General features: G+C 43.6%; 1 protein-coding gene across 1 annotated transcript in view; it reads right to left on the bottom strand.

The window, feature by feature from the left end:
* The window catches only part of LOC140421027 (ATP-binding cassette sub-family C member 5-like), a 347,909-nt gene that overhangs the window by 145,527 nt on the left and 178,557 nt on the right, over positions 1 to 23,825 (bottom strand). Inside the window, exons 12-14 of the mRNA XM_072505322.1 lie at positions 19,462 to 19,586; positions 9,708 to 9,780; positions 3,144 to 3,347 (exon numbers count right to left, since the gene is read on the bottom strand). Coding sequence (XP_072361423.1) covers positions 3,144 to 3,347; positions 9,708 to 9,780; positions 19,462 to 19,586 — 402 coding nt within the window. The remainder of the gene's footprint in view (positions 1 to 3,143; positions 3,348 to 9,707; positions 9,781 to 19,461; positions 19,587 to 23,825) is intronic.

The raw sequence follows: 23,825 nt of genomic DNA, 5'->3' as shown, positions 1-23,825 counted from the left end.
GTGCTTCACTCCAGAGTCCCCACCCTATTTAGATCCCCAGGTCCTCCTCCCACTTCATTCTTGTTGCGTCCAATACGGTGTCGGCCCCTTCTACCAGTCGGTCATACATGTCACTACAGTTTCCTTTATCTAGTATGCTTGCGTCCAGTAACCCTTCCAGTAGTGTCTGTCGTGGTGGTTGTGGGTATGTCCCGGTCTCCTTTCGTAGGAAGGTTTTTAGTTGCAGGTACCTTAGCTCGTTCCCCCTGGCTAGCTGGAATTTCTCTGTCAGTTCGTCCAGTGTTGCGATCCTGCCGTCCGTGTATAGGTCCCTGACTGTCAGTGTCCTTCTGTCCTGTCCCCACCTTTTGAAGGTGGCGCCAGTCAGCGCTGGCGTGAACATATGGTTGTTGCAGATGGGAGCTTTACCCGACATTCTGGTCAGGCCAAATTGTTGCCGTAGTTGGCTCCAGGACTGGAGGGTGGCTATTACCACCGGGCTGCTGGAGTTTTTTTTCTCGTGGGGATGGGGATGGGATCATCACCCAAATCCTCGCTAGTGGCTTTCTCCCAGTCTCTGAAGAAATACTTCCGGAAAGCCAGTATTGCTCTGACCAAACCGTGGAACAGCAGATATTATTTTTCATTGCTCGGCAACTTCAAGAGAAATGCCAGAAGCAACATCAACCACTCTACATGGTCTTCATTAATCTGACCAAGGCTTTTGACTCAGTCAATCGAGAGGTGCTATGGAAGACCCTGTCAAAGGCTGGCTGTCCAGAGAAATTCATCAACAAATTCAGACTCCTCCACGACAGGTTGTTGGCAACAGGCCTCATCAATGGAAATAAGTCAAAAATCTTCAAGGTCAAGACTTGAGTCAAGCAGGGCTGTGTCATCACCCCCTTTGCTCCATCTTCATCACCACCATCCTTCACTTTGCCAAGAATAAGCTTCCTAATGGAGTCTATTCGTCTACCGGATGGATGGAAAACTTTTCAACCTTGGCCGATTCAAATCCAAGAAGAAAATGACACTGACATCGCTCGTGGACATCCAACATCATATCCAATCCACGGGCATCTCCTTCGGATACCTAAGTATGAGTCTTTCACGATTGTGATATCTGTGCTGACATCCTAGATCCTCGTGCACAAGGCAGTCGTCCTCCTAACTCTTCTACATGGCTCAGAAACTTGGACTAAGTATAGACTCTGCCTCAAGGCCCTGGAGAGGTACCATCAATGCTATCCAAGACAGATTCTGTGCATCAGCTGAGAGGACATGCTTACTGTTCTCAATGTCTTTGATGGAGCCAAGAGCACCAGCATCGAGGCTATGCTCATTCAAAACCATCTTCGCTAGGCCAGCCATGTGCTTAGGATGTCAGGGTCTTGACTGCCAAAGCAAATCTTCTTTGCCCAACTCAAGGAAGGCTTCCAAACAAGAGAGGATAAAGGAAGCGCTTCAATGACACCCTGAAGGCTTAGCTGAAGAAATGCAACATAGGTATCAAAGCCTGGGAGACCCTTACTCAAAAGAGACCTACTTGGAGGAACCTCCTGATTGAACGGGCACAATTCTTCGAGGACACCCGACTGCAAGAGGAGACCTGGAAAAAGATCCTGAGAAAGGAATACAATGATCTAGCGCCCAAGGACCGATCCCACCTCCCGGAACGTGCCACATGTGCGGTCGAAGATGTGGCTCGAGGATCAGTCTCATCAGCCATGCAAGAACCCACAGAACCCATGACCAGGAACACGGAGTTTCTTCAGTGGAAAATCATACTTGGAGGAAACCGGAGCACCCGGGGGAAACCCACGCAGACACGGGGAGAACGTGCAGACTCCGCACAGACAGTGACCCAGCTGGGAATCGAACCTGGGACCCTGGAGCTGTGAAGCAATTGTGCTAACCACTATGCTACCATGCTGCCCAAATTTAGGAGCCCCTTCCAACACTAGCGTTGACGTCCCCAAGGAGGTGATCTTATCTTCTTTATGAATGTAGTTATGATATCCAGGGTGGTGTAGAAGCCTTCTTTGTACTCATCATTGGCATCAAGGATTGGGGTGTGGGAACTCACGTCCGTTGCCTGCTGGTTTTTGGCAAGTTATGGATGGAGGGTCATGAGGTACTCATTGATGCTGGCAGGGAGCTCCCACAGTTGGTTGACGAACTTGTTCTTGATAACTAAACCAATTCCATGCGTCCTGGGCTGATCCTCGGGTTGTCCTCTCCAGAAGAAAGAAGCATTCTCAAAATTATACATTGTTCACGACACTTGTCAGTGATTGATATTTCCCGAATTTAGGAATTATAACTGCAATGACACGGTGATCAATTTGAAGCAACTGAATTTATCACTGCATCAATGAAACTAATCCATTATAAATTAACACAATTATGTCCATTAATGCTTTCATATAAAGTGTCACCATTTTGTCATGTAGACTTCCATTTGTATTAGAATTTTAACAATGTGAAGTTTTATTCACCTTCAAATAATGCATACACACAGATTTAACGCAAGATCAGAAGAAATAAATGGTATGGAGTCCTAAAGATTATGGGGATATGAAGAGGCGGAACAAATATTGCAGTTAGTCAAACGAAATAGGGGCACCACCTAAGATACTGAAGCTAAATGGGTGCCCTTTCTTAAGAATTTCAGGTATAAACCATGAATTCAGACTATTATCCGGAGTGTCACATTGTTAAAGCTGAGGAGTCAAAGTGAATAAGGAATTTGCAACATTTTAACCGGAACACTGCTGCCTTTTTGGATTCTGAATAAAGTTGTCAGACTGTGAGAATCTCAGAAATAGTTTCTGAAATCCAGGGCAAAGTAAGTTAACGCTTTAGTATACCAAGAACTTCAAGGTATCCAATGCTGAGATTTCTAGACCCGTTTGAGGAGCTCTACTGGTTGTGATTCACTCGGAGGATGATTATCTGCTTGCAATGAATGTCAATTCGTGTTCATGAAAGGTTCCTGGAGGAAAATCAGCTCCTCCTTTCATACAACAACAGTTTATATTCATAAAGCTCCTTTAGCATAATAAAACATCCCATGTTGCTTCACAGGAGCAAAGGGGAGAGCAGTCTCTGGGGCGAGGGCAACTTTCATTCAAAAAGAGTATTATTGAATGTGTACCAACCTGAAGCTGGTGGGTTACAAAGAGTATAGTCTTTCCCTTCATTTCTGACTTAATAGCATGAGTAAACATATGCGCTCCGACATGCGCATCTACAGCACTCAGTGGGTCATCCAGCAAAAAGGTATTTCGATTGCTGTATATAGCACGTGCAAGACTAATCCGCTGCCGCTGTCCTCCACTGAGGTTGGCACCACGTTCTCCGACCTGTGATAAAGATGTGTAAAACTAATGATATCTGAGAACGTTGTTTTTACGCTACAGCCATTGTGATGATTTTCAGCTTTTCACAATGTTGAATTGTACTTTTTTTTAAAACAAAGGTCAGTCAATTTTGCTTGGTTCAAAAATAATGCATAACACAGGTTATGATTAATCTGGACATTCAGCAACCTAGATTACAAGAAATGTAAAAATAAATCACAATTATCAGAAATAAATATAACTTGTATGGTTGATAATTTTACATGCATCATGTCAAATTTCTATAACAGCCAAAGTTTAACTATGCCCTAAATCGCATGACCCATAATATAAAATAAAAATGAAATGCCCCAGATCAATGAACACATTTTCTGTAAAATGACTGCATTAGCTTTCATTAATGATTTGGCAGTTTAATTGTCAGTAGTGATGGGTATAACAGTTAAAACATACCAGCTGGGGGTGCTACAACTGACCCAGAACAGTAAGTGAAGGAATTCAGCCAGGGTTCTGGTCCTGATTGATGTCCAGTGATCTCCTGTTAGAAAATACACTGCTGTAGTCACTGGGAAGGACAACATCTGGTTCAGTTGTGGTATCTTCCTGTTTTCGAGCTACCAACATTTACTGGTTTAAGATCACACATGAAGAATGGCTACTTAGATAAGGGGTAGGAGGATTGCTAGGATCCATAAAACCGTACCCCAGCAACAATCACAGTTGGCAAAAGAGTGTAGAAAAGGAAGTAAAAGTTCACTTGTGCTCATATAAATCAGTCAGGCTAGGCGGCATTCAGCTTGTATTCCCTCCCTATCCAGTTACTAAAAGGACCCTATATTTAAGCAGGATGCATGCAACTGGGCAATCGCGTTATAATCTCTTCCTTGTCCATTTTCCCATCCTGAATTCACACACTCACCCTTGGCTTCTTTCTACTCCCATCCCAGCCACGTCTTTTTAACAATCTCCAAAGCTGCTCGTTGCCAATGTTATTCATTTTGAAGGAAAACTTTCAGCTCTGCCCTTGGTTGATTCTCAAAATCATGAGTAGCTTCCATATGGTAAAAGCATACCTACTTTTACTTAGTCATGAAAATTAAAGTTTCCTTAAATTGTGAACAAGAATTTGTCCTGCATACTATTTCTGCACATCAGAGCAGACATACAATAATGTGAGTGAAAAATTCCTTCCTCTGTTCTTTCAAAAGCCTCCTTAAAATTCACCTCTTTGAATCAAGCCTCCTTTTTAAGTCATTCTAAAGCACTTTGGAATATTTTATTACATTAAAAAGATGATATAAATGGGCAAACAGGTTTTGTTAAAAAAAAAAGAGAATGAGCAACAACTTTAATTTATGTAGCACTTTTAATGTAGTAATAAAGATATTTCACAGGAGCTCATAAAACAAAATTTGAAATGAACCACACACGGCAATATTAGGTCAGATGATCAGTAGCATAATCAAAAAGATAGGTTCAAAGGTGCGGCTTAAAGGAAAGGAGACAGAAAGAGTACTGGAACGGTTTTAGGGAGGGAAATTCAGAGCTTGAGGCCTTGGCAGCTGAAACAATTAAAATGGGTGCTGAACATGAAATCACAATTGACTCCATTATCTCAGTTTATGCTTTTTTGGGGGGGATTGGGCTATTGTCAAATTTTAGGGACCAAATGTTCACCTGGGTGCAGAGGCACATTTTAGTAAATGATTGGCCTTACTCTGATTTTTGAAAAAATCTGATTTTCTTCTGCATTCCCGATCCCACATCATTTTCCACAATTCGGGAACGCCTAGTGCGTAAAACACACACCTGCAATCGTTGAAGTTCGGTTCCCCATTTTAAATGGATGACAGAAATCAGATGTCATCCTGCACATCAATTTTGTCTGATGGTGTGGGGTTTTGTAAGCCGATTAAAAGCACGTAAAAGTATGCTAGGTTTGAGAGTTCAATATTGAGGGGTTGAATAACATTCTTAAAAGGTAAATGAAAACTGAAAATCGCTTATTGTCGCAAGTAGGCTTCAAATGAAGTTACTGTGAAAAGCCCCTAGTCGCCACAGTCCATCAATTCCGTAGCTGGTACGGGAATTGAACCGTGCTGCTGGCCTGCCATGGTCTGCTTTAAAAGCCAGCTCTTTAGCCCAGTGAGCTAAACCAGCCCGTCCAGTGAGCTAAACCAGCCCGTCCAGTGAGCTAAACCAGCCCCTCCAGTGAGCTAAACCAGCTAAATGTAAAATGTTTTCACACCTTATAATGTTACTATTATGTGTATTTGAATGTAGGTGTGTTTTAATGCAGTGATTCAGGATAGGTTCTATAAAGGTACATTGACCCATACATTCACCAGTATTCTGTAATTGTTCACATGCATTATAGTACTTTGCCAATGGAGAAAGTATCATAATGCAGTGAGAAATATTACACACTGTCCTGTCACCGTTTGTACTGCGGTTTTAATGGATTGGTAGCTCTGGCTGATACTTAAAAACCTACTTTTGACACTTGAACAAATCTAACCACCTGCTCCCATCTATTGAAATTGAAATGAACACTTTGGGCGCGATTCAATGGTCATGCTGCGCCCGTAAAGCAGCACGGTGTGGCACATGGCCGATAAAAGCTGGGAGACCGCGCTCCTAGGATCTACCCGGCTCGTAACACCTCAAAAGATCCAACGAGATCATTGTGGGCGGGATCACTTTTTGGAAAATCTGCATATTAGAGCGAGACAGCTAGTTTCACTCTCATGTGCAGATTCCTGAGGTACTGGGATTCATCCCCTTCGCCTCAGAGACCCTGGGCAAGCAGCATTTGCTACTGGTCTCCACAAACGGGGACCAGACGGAATGGGACTCGTAGGGGTCTCCCAGGCGATGGGAGGCCCCCAGCTGCATGCCCTTTGGGCAGGATAGTGCCCTGGCACTGCTGGTGCCACCTGAGCAATCTGGCAGTGCCAGCCTGGCACCCTTATAGTGCCATCCTGGCAATGCCATCTGGGTGCCAGCCTTCCACCACTAAGGTTCCCAGGTGGTACTGCCAGCTGGCAGGGGAACTGCAAGGTGCCAATCTGGCATATTTTGTACGTATGCAACCGGGCCAGGGTGCCTTGCATGGGTGTCCTGGAAGGGGGGATAGGAGACTATGTGCAGCCTGGGCCACGCATTCCCCACTGACGCCACTTATACAATGCCAGTCACATTGTATAGCCATGTGTTTCTCGGCACTGTGAGCGATATGAAACACGCAGCTAAACGCATTCACTATTGGACTTTGTTCCCAATTAATTGAATCACACCACTGCTGTTCCTTCCATCTCAGAGAATACATTATTGTTTGGACATTATGATTGTTTGGCTGAGTTTCAAGTGCTAATGTGTTTCTCATCTGAGAATGAATAACAGCTCTAAAAGGTTGCAGTATCAGATTATGCCTTTGATGTGGTTTTTGGTTTGTTGATTCAAACTAATAGGTTTATAAGTTTTTAAAGATTTTTGCACATGGTAGAATCTGTTTTCCCTCTTAGTATTACTGATAATATTTTGATGGAGGCTTTCATTAGATGTTGAGTTGTTTTTTTCTCCCCCAAGGAATGTAAAATATTTTCCATCGATATTGCATGGAATCTGAAGGCTGTATATAGTTGAGACTGGGTGAGTGCTATGGAGGATATATGGGGGTGGAAGGATGGGGAAATATGGTTGCAGTGGATTGGACTCAGGGAAGGAGGGGGGGGGCGGGGTGAGAGGTGATGTTTAGGGGGCCTTTAAAGAATGTTAGGAATAGTGCTACAGTTGCCAGGAATCGAGGTGGGCCTTCTTACCAGCCTGCACCTGCAGCTTCACTGGTTCATGGCTCACAAATTACATTGAGAACCTGAATCTGGTGGTGGGAAAAGACAAAGATCCTGGGGAAAGTTGCAAATCAATCAGGAGTGCAAGTTGCGAGTTGAGGACTGGTCCAACTTGCAAAACATGTTCCCAATAGAAAAATCCAGCTCTAGGTCTCTTGTTACTGTGTTGAAGATATTTAAAATGAACTAATGTCTTGCACTTATATTTCACCTTTCATGAGCTCTGGATACTCAAAAGTACTTTACAGCCACAATTTACTGCACTTTCTGACCCATTATACACAAAATCAAGGTATACATTCCTACAAATCCTAGTGCAGCAATGTCCAAACAAACAGCAAAGCTGTACACTGTAATGGTTCAATGAATACATAGATTAACAACATGGAATAAATTCTAACCCATGTTCTGTGGGAATTGAGCCTAAAGGAAGCAGAGATCAAAAAAACATTCCCAAAGTGTTGTCAGCTCTATTTTTGACCTGTGCTCCCTTTAGTGTGGTTCTGCACATTAAAATTCACATACATGGAGAGCCTTTTTTAAGCGGGTTAATAAGGTGATTTTGGGCTTTGTGTGGGCGGTTGTTGGAGCGTAGTCGGGGGGGGTGGGTTAGCGCTGATGAATTTTTGTAACTACTACTGGGTGGCTAAAAAAGCCATGGTTAGGAAATGGGTAGTGGGGGGGGGGGGCGGCGTGGGAACGAGTAGAGGCGGCATGTTGTAAGAACACAAGTTTGGGGTCACTGATAACGGCTCCTCTTCCATTCTCGCCGGCCCGATACTCCACAAGCCCGATGATAGTAGCGGCTCTGAGAATCTGGGGGCAGTGGATGAAATACAGGAGAGCGGTGCATCGGTTTGGGCCCCGATATTCAACAACCATCGGTTTGTTCTGGGTAGACTGGATGGTGGGTTCCGAGGATGGCAGAGAGCAGGAATTGTGAAGATGGGAGATATATTCATAGACGGGAGCTTCCCTAGCTTGAAGGCTTTAGAGGAGAAATTTGAATTGCCAGCAGGGAATGGGTTTAGATATCTGCAGGTTTGAGATTTTTTGAGAAGGCAGGTTCCGACCTTCCCGCTCCTGCCAGAACATGGGTGGGAGAGGGGAAGGTTTTGTGAGGGCCACGAAGAATCCAGCACGAGTTGCAGGATAGAAAGAAATAACATTTATTTACAATAACATATATATATACAACAGCAGCAGCAACTCCTTGCTGCTCACTCTCCTCCAGCCGGTTCCAAACTGGCCAGCTTTATTTATGCAGGGTATCTGCTAATGATTTCTCCACCCTCCTCATTGGGGAAGCTCATACTCCCAAAGGATTGTGGGATTGCCATTGGTCCCCAGCCAGTGGTAAGCAGGCAGGTTATAACAGAAGGTATCAGTTCTATACCAAGTACTTATGGAGGCGGAGGAAACTCCGATAGAGGAACTAAAGGGCAAATGGGAAGATGAGCTAAGGGGAGAGATAGAGGCAGTTCTGTGGGCAGGGTTAACACATCCTCATCATGTGCCAGGCTTAGCCTGATACAATTTAAGGTAGTTCATCGGACACACATGACGGTGACCCGGATAAGCAAGTTCTTTGGGATAAAGGCCAGGTGTGCGAGGAGGCCCAGCAAATCATGTCCACATGTTTTGGGCATGCATGAAGCTTAGAGGGTTTTGCTAAGGCTATGTCCATGGTACTTAAAACACAGGTGGTGCCGAGTCCAAAGGTGGCGATCTTTGGAGTGTCAGAAGGACCGGGCGTCCAGGGGGCTAAAGAGGCTGACGTGTTGGTTGGCCTTTGCCTCCCTGGTAGCCCGGAGACGGATGCTGTTAATGTGAAGGGACTCGATGCCCCTGAAATTAGAGACCTGGGTTAGTGACATGCTGGCTTTCTCAGACTTGAAAAAATAAAGTTTTCCCTAAGAGGGTCAATTTGGGGTTCGTCCGGAGGTGACAGCCGTTCGTCGACTTTCTTGGAGAAAATTAAAATGTCAGCAGAAGCAGAAATCTAGAGGGAGTGGGGAGGGATTTAGGCTATTGTTTCATTATTGGGGGTGCGAAGCACAGGATAAGGATGGGAATCTTTTATGTACCATAGAACATAAGTGCAGAAGGAGGCTATTCGGCCCATCACGTCTGCACCGACCCACTTAAGCCCTCACGTCCACCCTATCCCCATGACCAAATAACCCCTCCTAATCTTTTGGGTCACTAAGGGCAATTTACCATGGCCAGTCCACCTAATCTGCATGTCTTTGGACTGTGGGAGGAAACCGGAGCACCCGGAGGAAACCCACGCAGACACGGGGAGAACATGCAGACTCCGCACAGACAGTGACCCAGCAGGGAATCGAACCTGTGAAGCCACAGTGCTAGCCACGTGTGCTACCGTGCTGCCCGTGTTTATGTTGCCGTTATTGTTATTATTATAAAAACTACAAATACCCTAATAAAATGTTTTGTTTTTTTTAAATTCACATGCGTGTCAAATCACTGGTGAACACAAAATACTTTTTACCTCAGTCATGTCTCCATATGGTAAACTTTCTATGTCAGGGTGTAAACAACAAGCCTCCAAAACATTATTATACCTAGGAAATGTAAACACAAAAATTGTTTTCTTGTAAGTCCATGAGTCCAAGATTTTTATGTCTGCATAGAATGCTACAATTCAACATGGCATTTCATTTTATATAACACCCGAGCAGAAATTCCAATTTTCTACTTTTAAAATGAGAATACATGTATTGATGCGCTGACTACATACATTTTTAAACAATTATATTGGTTTATGTCTAATGCTATCGAACTCTTTTGAGTTTGACCACAAATGTACTATGCTACAAGTATCATTTATCCATACCATGCCATAGGGAGTCACTTCTGCACCAGACACAGCAGGTAAATCCACCACTCTGTGAGAGCTGCAGTTAAGGGATGTGGTTTGAAGACAATCCTAAAATGTAGCATTAATTCTGCAACATGCATTAACTTTGAGGTTGATTATTCCTTCCAGAAGTGAGACAAAGGTACTGGGACTGTTTCCAGGCCCTGAACCTGCCTGGAACCTAATGGGAGGGTGAGGTCGGTTGGGGGGGGCGGAGGAGGGGACCAATTACTTATTCGCCTGTGATTTACTCAGAATGGTACAGTTAATTGAATAGAGGCAGGTTCTCTGCACAATTATGAGCACTGGGCGGGCTCTCAAAGCTGGAGGGCCAATCACAGGTATTCAAGTTTAATTGGAGCAAAAGTCTGCAATGAATGGTAACTAAAAAGTTTCAATAAAAAACGGGCCAAGCAGCTAGAGGTGAATGCCTGAATTTTAGCTGCGGCAGCACTCTGTCACATTGTTAAAATGGCAACTGACTGGAAAATCCCACTCAGCCTTTCAGTATGTTTAGCAAGGTTCTTAATGAGCCCAATTGGCTCATGGGAGTGAGTAGTGCTACGGGCCCAGAGTCTGCCTTTGCTAAATTTGTCAGTGCCAGGAACAATGTCAAGAAATCAGCACACTGGCTGGCACTGGAATTTTTGGGCCCTATCCATTTCTGTTCCTAACCTTCCTGAGGCCTGAAAATTCAGCTCCAAGTGTGACTTCTCAACTGCAAGCACATAATCAATTCATCTTAGTGAGCTTTAATAAAACATGGCTTAAAATGAGAAGTTTTTCATTTATTGGGCAGCACGGTAGCATTGTGGATACCACAATTGCTTCACAGCTCTAGGGTCCCAGGTTCGATTCCGGCTTGGGTCACTGTCTGTTCGGAGTCTGCACATCGTCCCCGTGTGTGCATGGGTTTCCTCCAGGTGCTCCGGTTTCCTCCCACAGTCCAAAGATGTGCAGGTTAGGTGGATTGGCCATGATAAATTGCCCTTAGTGTCCAAAATTGCCCTTAGTGTTGGGTGGGGTTACTGGGTTATGGGGATAGGGTGTAGGTGTTGACCTTGGGTAGGGTGCTCTTTCCAAGAGCCGGTGCGGACTCGATGGGCCGAATGGCCTCCTTCTGCACTGTAAATTCTATGATAATCCATGATGATTTATAATAAATTTCATAATCAAGACTTTCCAACTGCTATTTTCCTGACCATTTCATAAAAGGAAGAAGGCAGCATGCCTATTTACAAAACAGTCATCTCAGCACATGACATCCAAATTCTATTGGGAGATTCATTTAAAAAAATTATGACTTCCGGTGGTGGCATGTAGGAGAAGGTCGCATATAAGATAGCTCCTGCCAGAGTCCTTGTTTTTTTTGTCCTTTTCCACAGTGAAGACAGACATAAAATACCTATTAAATACTTCTGCCATTTCCTCAATTTCAACCATTAATTCCAAACGCACTCTCTAGAGGACCAACACTCACTTTAGTTATGCTTGTCCTATTTAAATGCTTGTAGAAACTCTTACTATCCGTTTTATATTACGAGGCGGCTTTCTCTCATGCTCTATTTTTTTTTAAGTCGTTCATTGCTGGTTCTTAAAATCTGTCCAATATTCTAACCTACCATTAATCTTTGCAGAATTGTACATTATGGGCGCGATTCTCCGCTCCCGCGCCGGTTGGGAGAATCGCCTGGGTCACCAGACTTTCCCGCGACGCCGGTCCGATGCCCTCCCGCGATTCTCCCAAGCGGCGAGAACGGCCCCGTCGAGTTACGCGCGGCGCAGGCCGGAGAATCGCCCGAGACACACAAAATGGCGATTCTCCGGCACCCCTGCTATTCTCAGGCCCGGATGGGCCGAGCAGCCAGCCCTAAACGGCGGGTCCCCCTGCGCCGTCCACACCTGGTCGCTGCCGGCGGGAACAGCGCAGGAACGCTGGGGGGGGGCGGCCTGCGGGGGTGGGGGGGGAGGGGGGATCCTGCACCGGGGGGGGGGCTCTAATGGGGTGTGGCCCGCGATTGGTGCCCACCGATCGTCGGGCCGTCCTCTCTGAAGGAGGACCTCCTTTCTTCCGCAGCCCCGCAAGGTCCGTCAGACATCTTCTTGTGGGGCGGACTCGGAGAAGATGGCAACCACGCATGCGCGGATGACGCCAGTTATGCGGCGCCGGCCGCGTCATGTATGCGGCGCTGCCTTTACGCGGCGCCAAGGCCTGCCGCGCGTAAATGACTCGGCGCCGCTCCTAGCCCATTATCGGGCCCTGAATCGGTCGGGATAGGGGCCGTTTCGCGCCGTCGTGAACCTCGACTGCGTTCACGACGGCGTGAACACTCTGCCTCCATTTCGGAGAATCCCGCCCTATGGCTTTCAATTTGATACTTAAATTTTCTTATTTAGCCACAGATGATGTATCCTTCTCAAAGAACCATTCTTTCTAACTGGGACAAATTTTTGCTGAGGGTTATTAAATATCCCCTTAAAGGTCTGCCACTGCTCGTCTAGTTTCCCAGTTTACTTCAGTCTTCACATCCTGATAATTATCTTTATTTAGCTTTGGAACACGAGACTTTGACCGACAATTTCTCACATTCAAAATTAAACCCAATCATGCTATGATCGCTGTCACCTAGAGGCTGTCACCCCGATCTCTTGGCATCCTCCGACGTGGCCCACGCCAATACCCCAACTCACCTACAAGGGGATCCCTTGCACACAAACTCACACAGGCAGGTTACCCCCGGGCTCTGGCGGGATGCCACCCTACCCAGAGGCTGACCACAGGGGGCCTCCAATTACATTACCTTTATTGCCCATCCCTATTGATGGTAAGAATCACAAGTAGGTCAGACCAGGTTAACGATGACGATTCGACAAGTGACAGTCTTCCTTCCCTAAAGGGCATTAGTGAACAGATGGGTCTTTATGACAATGGTCATCATTCGACTTTTAATTCCAGATTTTTACTGAATTCAAATTTCACCATCTGCCCTGCTGGGATTCGAATCCGGGTCCCCAGAGCATTTCCCTGGGCCTCTGGATTACTAATCAGCGACAATGCCACTACGCCACTGCCTCCCCTAAGAACCGATTTAGCATAAGAAGCTTGATTACACAGTTAAACTGGTGATGCACTCACACAGGTCCCAACGCCAGTTATGACATACCGGAAGTTAGTCCTATAATGAAACACATTACAGCTGAGGAGGTTCTGAGGGCAAATAAAACATTAGATAAATTAAATTTGGAGAAATGCGCACTCAAGTTGCCAACCTTCGATGACCTTAAGGATTTTGTCCTTTTTAGTGCTGCTTCCCATGCCAAACTTCCAGATGGGCATTTGAGAACAGTTGGGTTTATCATATTCTTGGTGGGTGAAAATGGAAAACCATGTCCCTTTACCTGGGGAGCCAAGAAAAGGATGGCTAAAAGTACCACAGAAATACTAGCCTCATGAAAGCAATTGAATTCGAATGTAATTCCCTAACATTCTCAAGAAACTCCATACAAGGGGCATTCTGAGAAAAGTGTGCCTATCAAATGCCACGTGGATAGTTTTATAAAATTTTTAATTAATTTACTGGATGTGGGCATCCCTGGTTCGGCCAGCATTTATTGCCCATCCCTAATTACCCTTCAGAAGGTGGTGGTGAGTTACCTTTTTGAACCGCTGCAGTCCCTGAGGTGCTCCCACTTTGCTGTTAAGGAGGGAGAGCCACGATTGTGCCCCAGCGACAGTAAAGGAATGGCGCTATATTTCCAAGTCAGGATGGTGAGTGACTTGGGAGGGGTACCTCCAGTTGGTGAGGTTCCTAGTTATCTGCTGCTCTTGTCCTTCATGGGTGGTGGGTTTGGAAGGTGCTGTCTAAGGAACCTTGGCGAGTTACTGCAGTGCATCTTGCAGATGGTACATTTGGTGGCCACTGTTCGTCGGTGGTGGAGGGTTTAAATGTTTGTGAAAGCGGGAGCAATCCAACGGGTTGCTTTGTCTTGGATGGTGTCGAGCTTCTTGAGTGTTGTTAGAGCTGCACTCGTCCAGGCAAGTGGAGAGTATTCCATTACACTTCTGACTTGTGCCGTGTAGATGATGGACAGGCTCTTGGGGGTCAGGAGGTGAGTTACTCGATGTAGAATTCCTAGCCTTTGACATGCCCTAGTAGCCAAAGTATTAATATGGCTCGGCCAGTTTCTGATCAATGGTAACCCTCAGGATGTTGATTTCAGGGGATTCAGCAATGGTAATGCCATTGAATGTCAAGGGGCGATGGTTAGGTCCTCTCTTGTAGGAGATGTTCATTGCCTGTCACTTGTGTGGCGCGAATGTAACTTGCCAATTATCATTCTATGCCTGGATATTGTCCAGATCTTGCTGCATTTGGTCATGGACTGCCTCATTATCTGAGGAGTTGCGAATTGTGCTGAACATTGTGCAGGCATGGCAAACATCCCCACGTCTGACCTTATGATGGAAGCGAGGTCATTGATAAAGCTGCTGAAGATGGTTCGGCCTAGGACACTATTTTGAGGAACTCGTGCAGTGGTGTTCTGGAGCTGAGATGATTGACCTTCAACCACCACAACCATCTTTCTTTATGCCAGGTATGACAACAACCAACGGAGAGTTTTCCTCCTGATTCCCATTGGCTTACGTTTTGCTAGGGCCCCTTGATGCCATACTCTGTCAAATGCCGCCTTGATGTCAAGGGCAGTCACTCTCATCTCACCTCTGGCATTCAGTTCTTTTGTCCATGTTAGAACCAAGGCTCTAATGAGGTCAGGAGCTCAGTAACCCTGGCAGATCCCAAACTGAGTGTCCATGAGCAGGTTATTGTTGAGTAAGTGCCGCTTGATAGCACTGTTGATAAATCTTTTGCTGATGATGGAGAGTATGCTGATAGGGCGGTAATTGACTACGTTGTCTTTGTCCTGTTTCTTGTGTACAAGACACAGCTGGCCAATTTTCCACATTGCCGGGTAAATGCCAGCTTGGTCAAGGGTGTGGCCTTTCTCTGTGTTCTCTTTGGGATAATGTTCAATCGACAAAGTGTATCACTGAGAAAAGGTTGAGGATTGACCTTACTGGTATTAAGGAATTTTTGGAGAGAAAAGAGATCTTAATGGATTGAAGCAAGTGTCCAATTATGACATTATTTCTCAAAGAGGAATGCTTGCTCGAAGAAATTGTGGGAGGTCCTAGAAGAGGAGCATTTTATGTTATGATAAATTGTAAGAAATATAGAAAACACCAAACGTTTTTCTTTTTGATTGCTTTGTAGTTATTTACCTATGTTATAAAGTTGTGTTTAAGGAAATAAATTGGAATCTGTTAATGGTTGATTATGTTGTTAAAGATACACAGTTGATGGGAATTGTTTGATTAAGGACTGAGAGCACATATAAAGAGAATCACTTAATTGGATTAGTTTCCTTTAATGCTTTGTCTTTTGTTACAGTGCCCCATTAAGAGGCTGTCAATTAGTTAATTTGTCCATTTGTTTATTTTTATTGGTGCTTAAAAGAATATGAAGAGAGATTGACTGTAGTTCAGGCAGTGTCCTATTGGGCCCCCCTCCACCAACACCCCGACTCCCTCCCTCCCCACCACCCTCCTTTCTCCTCTCTCTCTCTCCACACCACCCTCCTTTCCCCTCTCTCTCCACCAATCCCTTCCTTTCCCTTCTGTTAGTACAGAGGCGAGGGTATCTGGTCTTTCCAGCGCAAAGTTTATACCATTTGTTTTTTGTAGAAATGTGTTGTGAACTGCTTTAATAATCAGAGTATCCAGCCCTCTTCCCTGTACATTGGTACTGAGGGGAGCGTACCCTGTTTCTCCAACACAAAAGTAGTGTTTGTACCGTTTGGCCTTGTATATATTTTTTACTGTTTTAATAAAAAGATATGGTAGGAACCACAGGACTGGAGTGCTTTATCAGTCCTTACAAGAACATTTTAAATTGATCAAATAAGTTATCTGTCAGATTCTGGGCGCGATCTAACTAAAAAACAAAAAGAGTCCATTCTGGGCTGGCATTGCCAAGGTGTCCAGGTGGCACCAATAGTGCAAGAGTGCCATCCTGCCCAGATGGCAACCATCTGGTGACCTTCGATCGCCCACCCACCCCACACCCCCAAATGCCATTCCACCTGGTCCCCGTTTGTGGGGACCAATACTGAACTGCGACTGGCTGGGGTCTCTTCAGAAAGGCCGATAGATACTGAGTGGCCGTTTGATCTGTCGGCAGCATGGCTAAGTGCATGGCTTGCACTTAGCCATGCGAGACTAGGTCCCGCACACAGATCGCAAGATCTGGTTAGATCTCGCAAGGCACAACGCCATCGAGAATCCCAGTGGGGCCTCTCCCGGGATCTACTGGCCATGTCGCGCCCGATTCCGGTGGGACGTGGCTAGCAGATCGCACCCTTTGCCTTTTGCTAGTGTCCCTTTAAGATGTTGTCACTTTAACTGAACTTGTTAATTTGATTAATTAGTCCACTTATAAATTACCTCGGAAGTTTTGTCTTTTGCTATAGTGCCCCTTTAAGAGGTAGTCACCAGTAATCCAGACACCCAGGCTAATGAGCAGGGGAAATTGGTTCAGATCCCACTGTGACAGCTGATGGAATTTAAATTCAATCCCCCATTGGAATTTTGCATTGGCCCCATGTCCCAAAACCTCCCTCTGGAACTTCAGCCTACAATTTGAGCTGTTTAGCGGAAATTCCCTCTGTGCCTTTTCATTCTGCACAGACGGGTTTTCTATAAAGGCTGCTGCTGCACTCTTCAGCACTTCGCCCTCGTCAATCATTCAGATGGTGTTGCATGCAGCAGTCCAGTGTAATCGAAGGTTAATGTGGTTCATGGGCTCCCAGGTTGCCTGTATTTTCTGTGGCTTTGAGGACGCCATGTTCCATGTATATATAGGCTGCCAGAGGTTGCAGCCTGTTTTTCATTATTTTCAAGTTTTGGTTACACTTCAATCCCACACTCCTAATCTTTAGGCACCCAGTTGGGGATGGAGGGGGGAAAAGGGGGGAGATTGGAGGATTTTCTTGTGGTTTTGCTCCTGGGCCTGGCCAAGGTGGCCATTAACAGGTCCAGGCAGCATGTTGTGGAGGGTGTCACTAGACTTGACTGTCTGGCCCAGCTCTCGGGCTACATTTACAGCCGGGTATCCCTGGAGAAGGAGCATGTGGTGCCTGCTGGTATACTTAAGGTACTCCAGAATTGGTGGATCCACAGAGGCTGGACTGGATCATCAGCCCCAGGAAGATACTTTCAATTAAAGTTATTTCTTTTTGTCGTTTTGTTAAATGGTGCCCCTTTAAGGAGCTTTTAATTAGTTCATTAGGTTATTTGTTTATTTCTTTGATTTCAAAAGAACATAAAGAGAGTGAGCTAGGACACTGGGTGAATAGTTAAGAAGCAAAGATCTGTAATGCTACAGCCTGTGAATGAACCTATTCTCAAGGAAAAGATCTCTGTCTGTTTCAAACTTCATCAACTGGCTTGGATCCATTCAACATGGATTCCACTACCTCATGAGATGTTCTTTCCCTTGTGCCGAAAGATCTGTGGGTACAGAATTGGCCTATTCACTTTCATAAAGACCAATGGCAGAAACAAGCAAACCTGAGTAGATGTCATCCTTGAATCAAGGGACAGCTAACACCAACACTCTATGAAAAGTGTGAATGGGATATGATAACAAATTGACATTGGTGGCTTGTAACAAATGCTAGAGACAAATTAAATTTATAAAATTAAACGAGTGGATGCAAGTCATCAACTTTTGAATTGTTTTACCAAAGAAATATACATATGCAAAAAAGGTTGAGGGTCCTCAGGGAAGAATGTCTTGCAATATATCCTTGGTACAAAGCATGGACGTCTTTAATTTAATTTGTTTTTAATTTTTGCTGTACATATAAATTCTAACTTTTATTCAAAGAAAAAGGAGAATCTGTTTGTAAACCCAAACAGTAGAGACAACAGCGACACACGGTTGGGTAGAAATGAACGACTGGTTTATTACGGCATACACACGATCACAAAAACTCACACCCTTTGTTAAGGGAAACTCCGCCCCCAATTATCAAGCTCATACTCAGCTTTGTAAGGGGGAAATCAAATGGGGCACAGTCCTTGGCCCACCAAGAGGGTCAAAACACTTAATAGTATATTGAAGTGTTTAATTGTATTCATATTGTGAGCTAAACTGCAAATTCAATTGTGCGCCTATAAATAAGAACAGACTGAAATGGTCTGGTTGTGCTAGGAGTCGTTGGTTTTGAACGTGTTTCTCCGTAAACAAAAGCTTATAAAAGTGTGTAAAAGTTAGTTCTAGGTCAATCCTACACCTCCTGGCTTTCTGGAGTAAAAGCGACATGACACTGATTTCACAGAGTAGATTTAGCTACTGAAACCCCCTAGCAAAACTTGAATGAAAGCTTTTAAACAGTGTAATTTATGGTACATTCACACTACAGGTTTTGAATTTCTGCAAAGCAATTTTAGCTGTGCATCATTGTAAATGTGGAGAGCATAAATCAGATGCGAGGGCCTAACTAACATTTGAAGCAGAATAAAAAGAGCTTCACTCCAACAAGAAACCTCACTTCTTCACCATGGTATCTCATAAGAGGAAGGTTCGCTAGGATATTGCCTATACGTTGAATAGAATATCCATCTGAAGAGATAGATAGGACATTGGGATGTCACCCATGGCAATGTTATAGACTTAGGGCCACAACTTCCTGAACCAGGGTCAAGTGTTCTACCAACAAATCCAAGCTAGCCAATAACAACTGAAAGAATATAGGGCTGAAAATATTCATTTTGTGGGTATCTCTTTCTGGAATAAAAGGACTCCATGGCATTAATATTCCATATTGTTGATTTCTTTGGTTTAAAGAACATAAAATAAGCATGGCACTTCACAAAATGGTAGAAAATGGCGATGTGCCTACAATTCCCTACACAAGGTCAGAATTTCATCCTGATCATGAAGGGAGGGAGCAGATTGATGGATCATTTTACACATTTACTAGTAGCTAGATCAATAGGGATCCTGTCGAGGGATTTGTTTTTGGTTTGAGTACTGATATAAAGAAGACACTTTACTTTTGTGACCCTGTCCTCTTCACAGAATGGAGCTGAAAAGATGCAAGTAATCACAATTTAGATAATCCTTAGCTCTATATCTGAAAATGCAATGAAGCAGATAAATCCATGCATGTGGATTTCAAAATTCACCAAACATTTCGCCAACATTCATAGTCATTGCTCTCGCATGAAGAATGGCTACCTGGGTCTCAGGCACCTGTGAAATTCTATCCCGAAAAACATCAGCTACAAAATAATTACCACCAAAAAATGGTCAACTCTTACCTTTCTTCCTCATAATTTTTGCCAAACAAGATATTATCACGCAAAGATGTGTTAAGCAGCCATGCCTGTTGGGCGACATAAGCAAAAGTGCCTCTTACTGCAACTGTCCCTTCAAGTAGTATGAGCTGAAGGTTGGATAGAAGACACCCCAGTCAATCAAATGCAGTCCTACAAGCAGGTGAATCCAAAGATTGCATTGGCAATTTAAGAATAAATGTAGCATGATTTATTGGCAAACTTGCATTGAATCAACATAAATCAACAATAAGAAATTTGAATAAATCTTCTCCAAATATAGGCAATTATGATCACCAGATTTTCCAATGGAAAACATATCAGTACCCCATCACATGTTTTCCAAAAGATAAAAGAAACAGAATTCATGTCACCTGAAATAATAATATTGATGATCCAATGATTCTGTGCATATTAATTTTCCTTAAAATTTACTATGTACTAAATACAGCTGAAGGACATGTAAACAAAAACTAGCCAAGTAGCTTCAATAATCTCATTATCAAGACAAAATTCTCTGGTTGAAATTAAGGGCTTTCATCAGGCACTCTTACAATATTTATGTCACTTATTCTTCTACAGAAGTTGTCTACACCTACAAACAGGAAGTCGCTTGCTTGTTTAAGAAACCAGCTGCTGTGTGATATTACTAGAATCCTGGCAGAAAAACAAAAAAGTCAATTTATCTAATGCACATCAGTGTGATGAAGGAAGTGTTGAACAAGAATCACAATTAGACTCAATTTGTCCAGTGTGAATGTTTTTAAAAATCTTCAATGCTTTAAAGTAGATCTGTTGCAATGGCATTTTTAAACATGTTCTGACTATGTTGTGACCATTTAGTTTTAAAACCATATTGCGATTGTAGGTAAGTTAATGTTTTAGTTTTAGCTTTGTCATCTGGAGGAATCTAGGCAATGGGGGTGAGAGTGATTGGCAGTTAAAATGAAGTTCAGGATCTACCCACACCTTTCCCACAGCGACCAAGCTGATTGCAGTTTCAAATTGCAGACGGCAAGAATTCCCTGCCCAAAACCAATCGGATAATTAGTAAGTGTGCACATTGGGATCCAAATGTCATTTGGGTCCAATCGTCGATTTAACCTGAGACCTGAATGGAAGAAATGGTTGCTCAGCAATGGCAGACCTTTATGAAAATAGCTCATGACTCATAACAAAGAGAAAGAGGATTCCAGGAAGAGGATAAGTCATTCATGGTTAACCAAGGAAGTTAAGGATAGTATTAAACTGAAAGAAAAAAACATGCAAAGATTAGTGGTAAGCCAGAGGATTGGAAAAGTTTTAAATGCCAACAAAAGATGACCAAAAAAAAGAGGGAGAAAGTAAACTGTGGGGATAAACTAGTGATATAAAAAGGGACAGCAAGAGCTTCTTTCAATATATAAAAAGTTACAGAAAGGCCAACGTGAACATAGGCCTCTTAGAGAATGAGACGAGGGAAATAATAAATGGCAGAGGCATTAAATACTTTGTTTCTGTGGAAGGGAAGTTAATGAGTTACCAATTTAGAAGCATGCTGGGAATATTGACTATATTTTAACACTGCTTTTGAGCGAGAATAAGTATGTCAAGTAATGTAAACTAAATACTGCTTAGTATGTTGTACTAGCCTTATTATGGTAAGTTGTTCTTCTGAAGGACAACAAAATGCGTACTCGAATTGTTTTTAAACCAAGGACAAAACATTCATATTTCCTCTTGCGTATGTTCCCAAGCTTTATCTCTTCAAAGTTGTTTATTTCGCACTATAAATATAATGGTTTTCGACTGCATAACTCAGAGTGCAGTGCACTAGCTTTGCAGCTGGAACACTCTCCACAAATATATTTGTGTCAATTAATTTCCTTAAATCGAACCTTGAGGAATTTGTCTTTATTATGATTTCCACGACAGTTTCACTCATAGAAATCATAGAATTTACAGTGCAGAAGGAGGCCATTTGGCCCATCGAGTGTGCACTGGCCCTTGGAAAGAGCACCCTTAGGCCCACACCTCCACCCTATCCCCGTAACCCAGTAACCCACCTAACCTCTTTGGACACTAAAGGCAATTTATCATGGCCAATCCACCTAACCTGCACATCTTTGGACTGTGGGGAGGAAACCGGAGCACCCGGAGGAAACCCATGCAGGGAGAACGTGCAAACTCCGCACAGACAGTGACCCAAGCCAGGAATCGAACCTGGGACCCTGAAGCTGTGAAGTGCTAACCACTGTGCAACCATGGTGAATGATCAAGGGACAAAGGGGAAAGAAAGAAATGAATTCAATAACTATGACTAGAGAAAAAATACTAGTGCAACTAATGGGGGTAAAAGACGATAAGTCCCCTGGACCTGATGGGTCGCATCCGAGGATCTTCAAGAAAGTAGCTCCATAGATAGTGGATGCACTGGTAGTAATCTTCCAAGAATTCTTAAATTCTGAAAAAGTTCCAGGAGGATTGGAAACTGCCAATTACTCAAACCTTATTCAAAAACAGAGGGAGCCAAAAACACGTAACTATAGGCCAGTTTGCTTAATACCTGTCATTGAGAAAATGTTATAGAGTTCATTATAAAGGATGTAATAGGGGAGCATTTAGAAATAAATAATATAATTAACCAGAGTCAGCATGGCTTCATGAAGGGGAAATCATGCCTGACAAATTTGTTAGAACTCTTTGAGATGGTAAAGAGCAGCATAGCTAAAGGAGAACCAATAGATGTGATATACTTAAATTTCCAAAAACTGTTTGATAAACTGTGCACATAAGGCTACTTAATAAGAGAACAGCTCATGGTGTTAGTATATTAGCATGGATAAAGGATTGGCTAACTAATAGAAGATAGAGTTGGGATATGAGAGGCAGATTCAGAATGGCAACCTGCAACCCATTGGTGGGCAACTTGCGGCCCAAGGGGCCACATGCAGCCCATCTGGGTTCTGAGGGTGGCCACGAGACATTTAGCTGACCGCTGCTCATGCGCAGGGTTGTCACATTCCACTGATTTCCATATGTGTAGTTTTTTCCGATCAATATGACTGAAGTGATACGCACATAGAGAGCAAGGGCAAGTGAGGTGAGGTGCATGCTGATTGCACACAACATTGACTGTGGGAGCCGTGCGCTCCCTCTGCAACCAAAGTGTAAATATTTATTTTGTTTTTATCATTTCAAGTTGATCATAGTTCTATTAATATATATATATGATGAATCATTTTCTGCAACTCGTTATGAAATATTCGGCATGTATTAAATGTATTTAATCTGATTCACAGGGTCATGGTGACTGAACAAGCATGATTTCAATCTTGCGGCCCACTGAGATGATTGAAGGAGGGCCGCTCATGCGGTCCATTCACTAGACTCAGGTTGCCCATTGCTGTTGTAACTACTGGAGTGCCACAGGGATTAGTGCTAGGATCACAATTATTTGCAATATATATTAATGACTTGAACGAGGTTGTCCAGATTACACAAAAATAGGTGGGAAGGCAAGTTGTGAGGATGATATAGAGTCTACGGAAGGATATAGGCAGGTTAGGTGAGTGGGCAAAAAACTTGGCAGATGCAATATAATGTAGGAAAATGTGAAGTTATGCACTATAATAGGAAGAATAAAGGAACTGAATATTATTTAAATGGAGAAAGACTGCAGAAAGCTGCAATACAGAGGGATTTGAGGTTCCTCGTACATAAATCACAAAAATCTAGCATGCAGATTCAGCAGTTACTAGGGAAGGCGAATGGAATGTTGGCCTTTCTTTCAAGGAGAAAGGAGTACAAAAATAGGGAAGTCTTTCTAAAACTATTGAAGACCACAACTGGAATACTGTGAATAGTTCTGGTTCACTTATCTAAGGAAAGGTATACTGGCAATGGAGGCAGTCCAGCAAAGGTTCACTAGGTTGATTTTCTTATGAGGAGAGGTTGAGTAGGTTGGGCCTATACTCATTGGACTTTAGAAGAATTATTGAGACATGGAGGAATCTCAGGGGGCTTGGAAGAGTAGATGCTGAGAGGTTGTTTCCTCTTGTGGGAGAGTCTAGGACCAGAGGGCGTAATTTCAGAGTAAGGGATCATCCATATAAGAGATGAGGAGGAATTTCCTTTCTCAGAGGATAATGAATCTGTGGAATTCTTTACCAAAGAGAGCGATAGAGGTTGGGTCGTTACGTATGTTCAAGGTTGAGCTATACAGATTTTTAATAAGTAAGGGAATCAAGGGTTATGGGGATAAGGTGTGAAAGTGGAGTTGAGGATTATCACATTGGATCAGTCAAGATCTCATTGAATGGTGGAGCAGACTCAATGAGCTAAATGGCCTACTTTGGCTCCTACATGTT

This window comes from Scyliorhinus torazame, chromosome 5, assembly GCF_047496885.1.
Source record: "Scyliorhinus torazame isolate Kashiwa2021f chromosome 5, sScyTor2.1, whole genome shotgun sequence".
NCBI lineage: Eukaryota > Metazoa > Chordata > Chondrichthyes > Carcharhiniformes > Scyliorhinidae > Scyliorhinus > Scyliorhinus torazame.
This window is presented reverse-complemented; position numbering and strand designations above follow the sequence as displayed.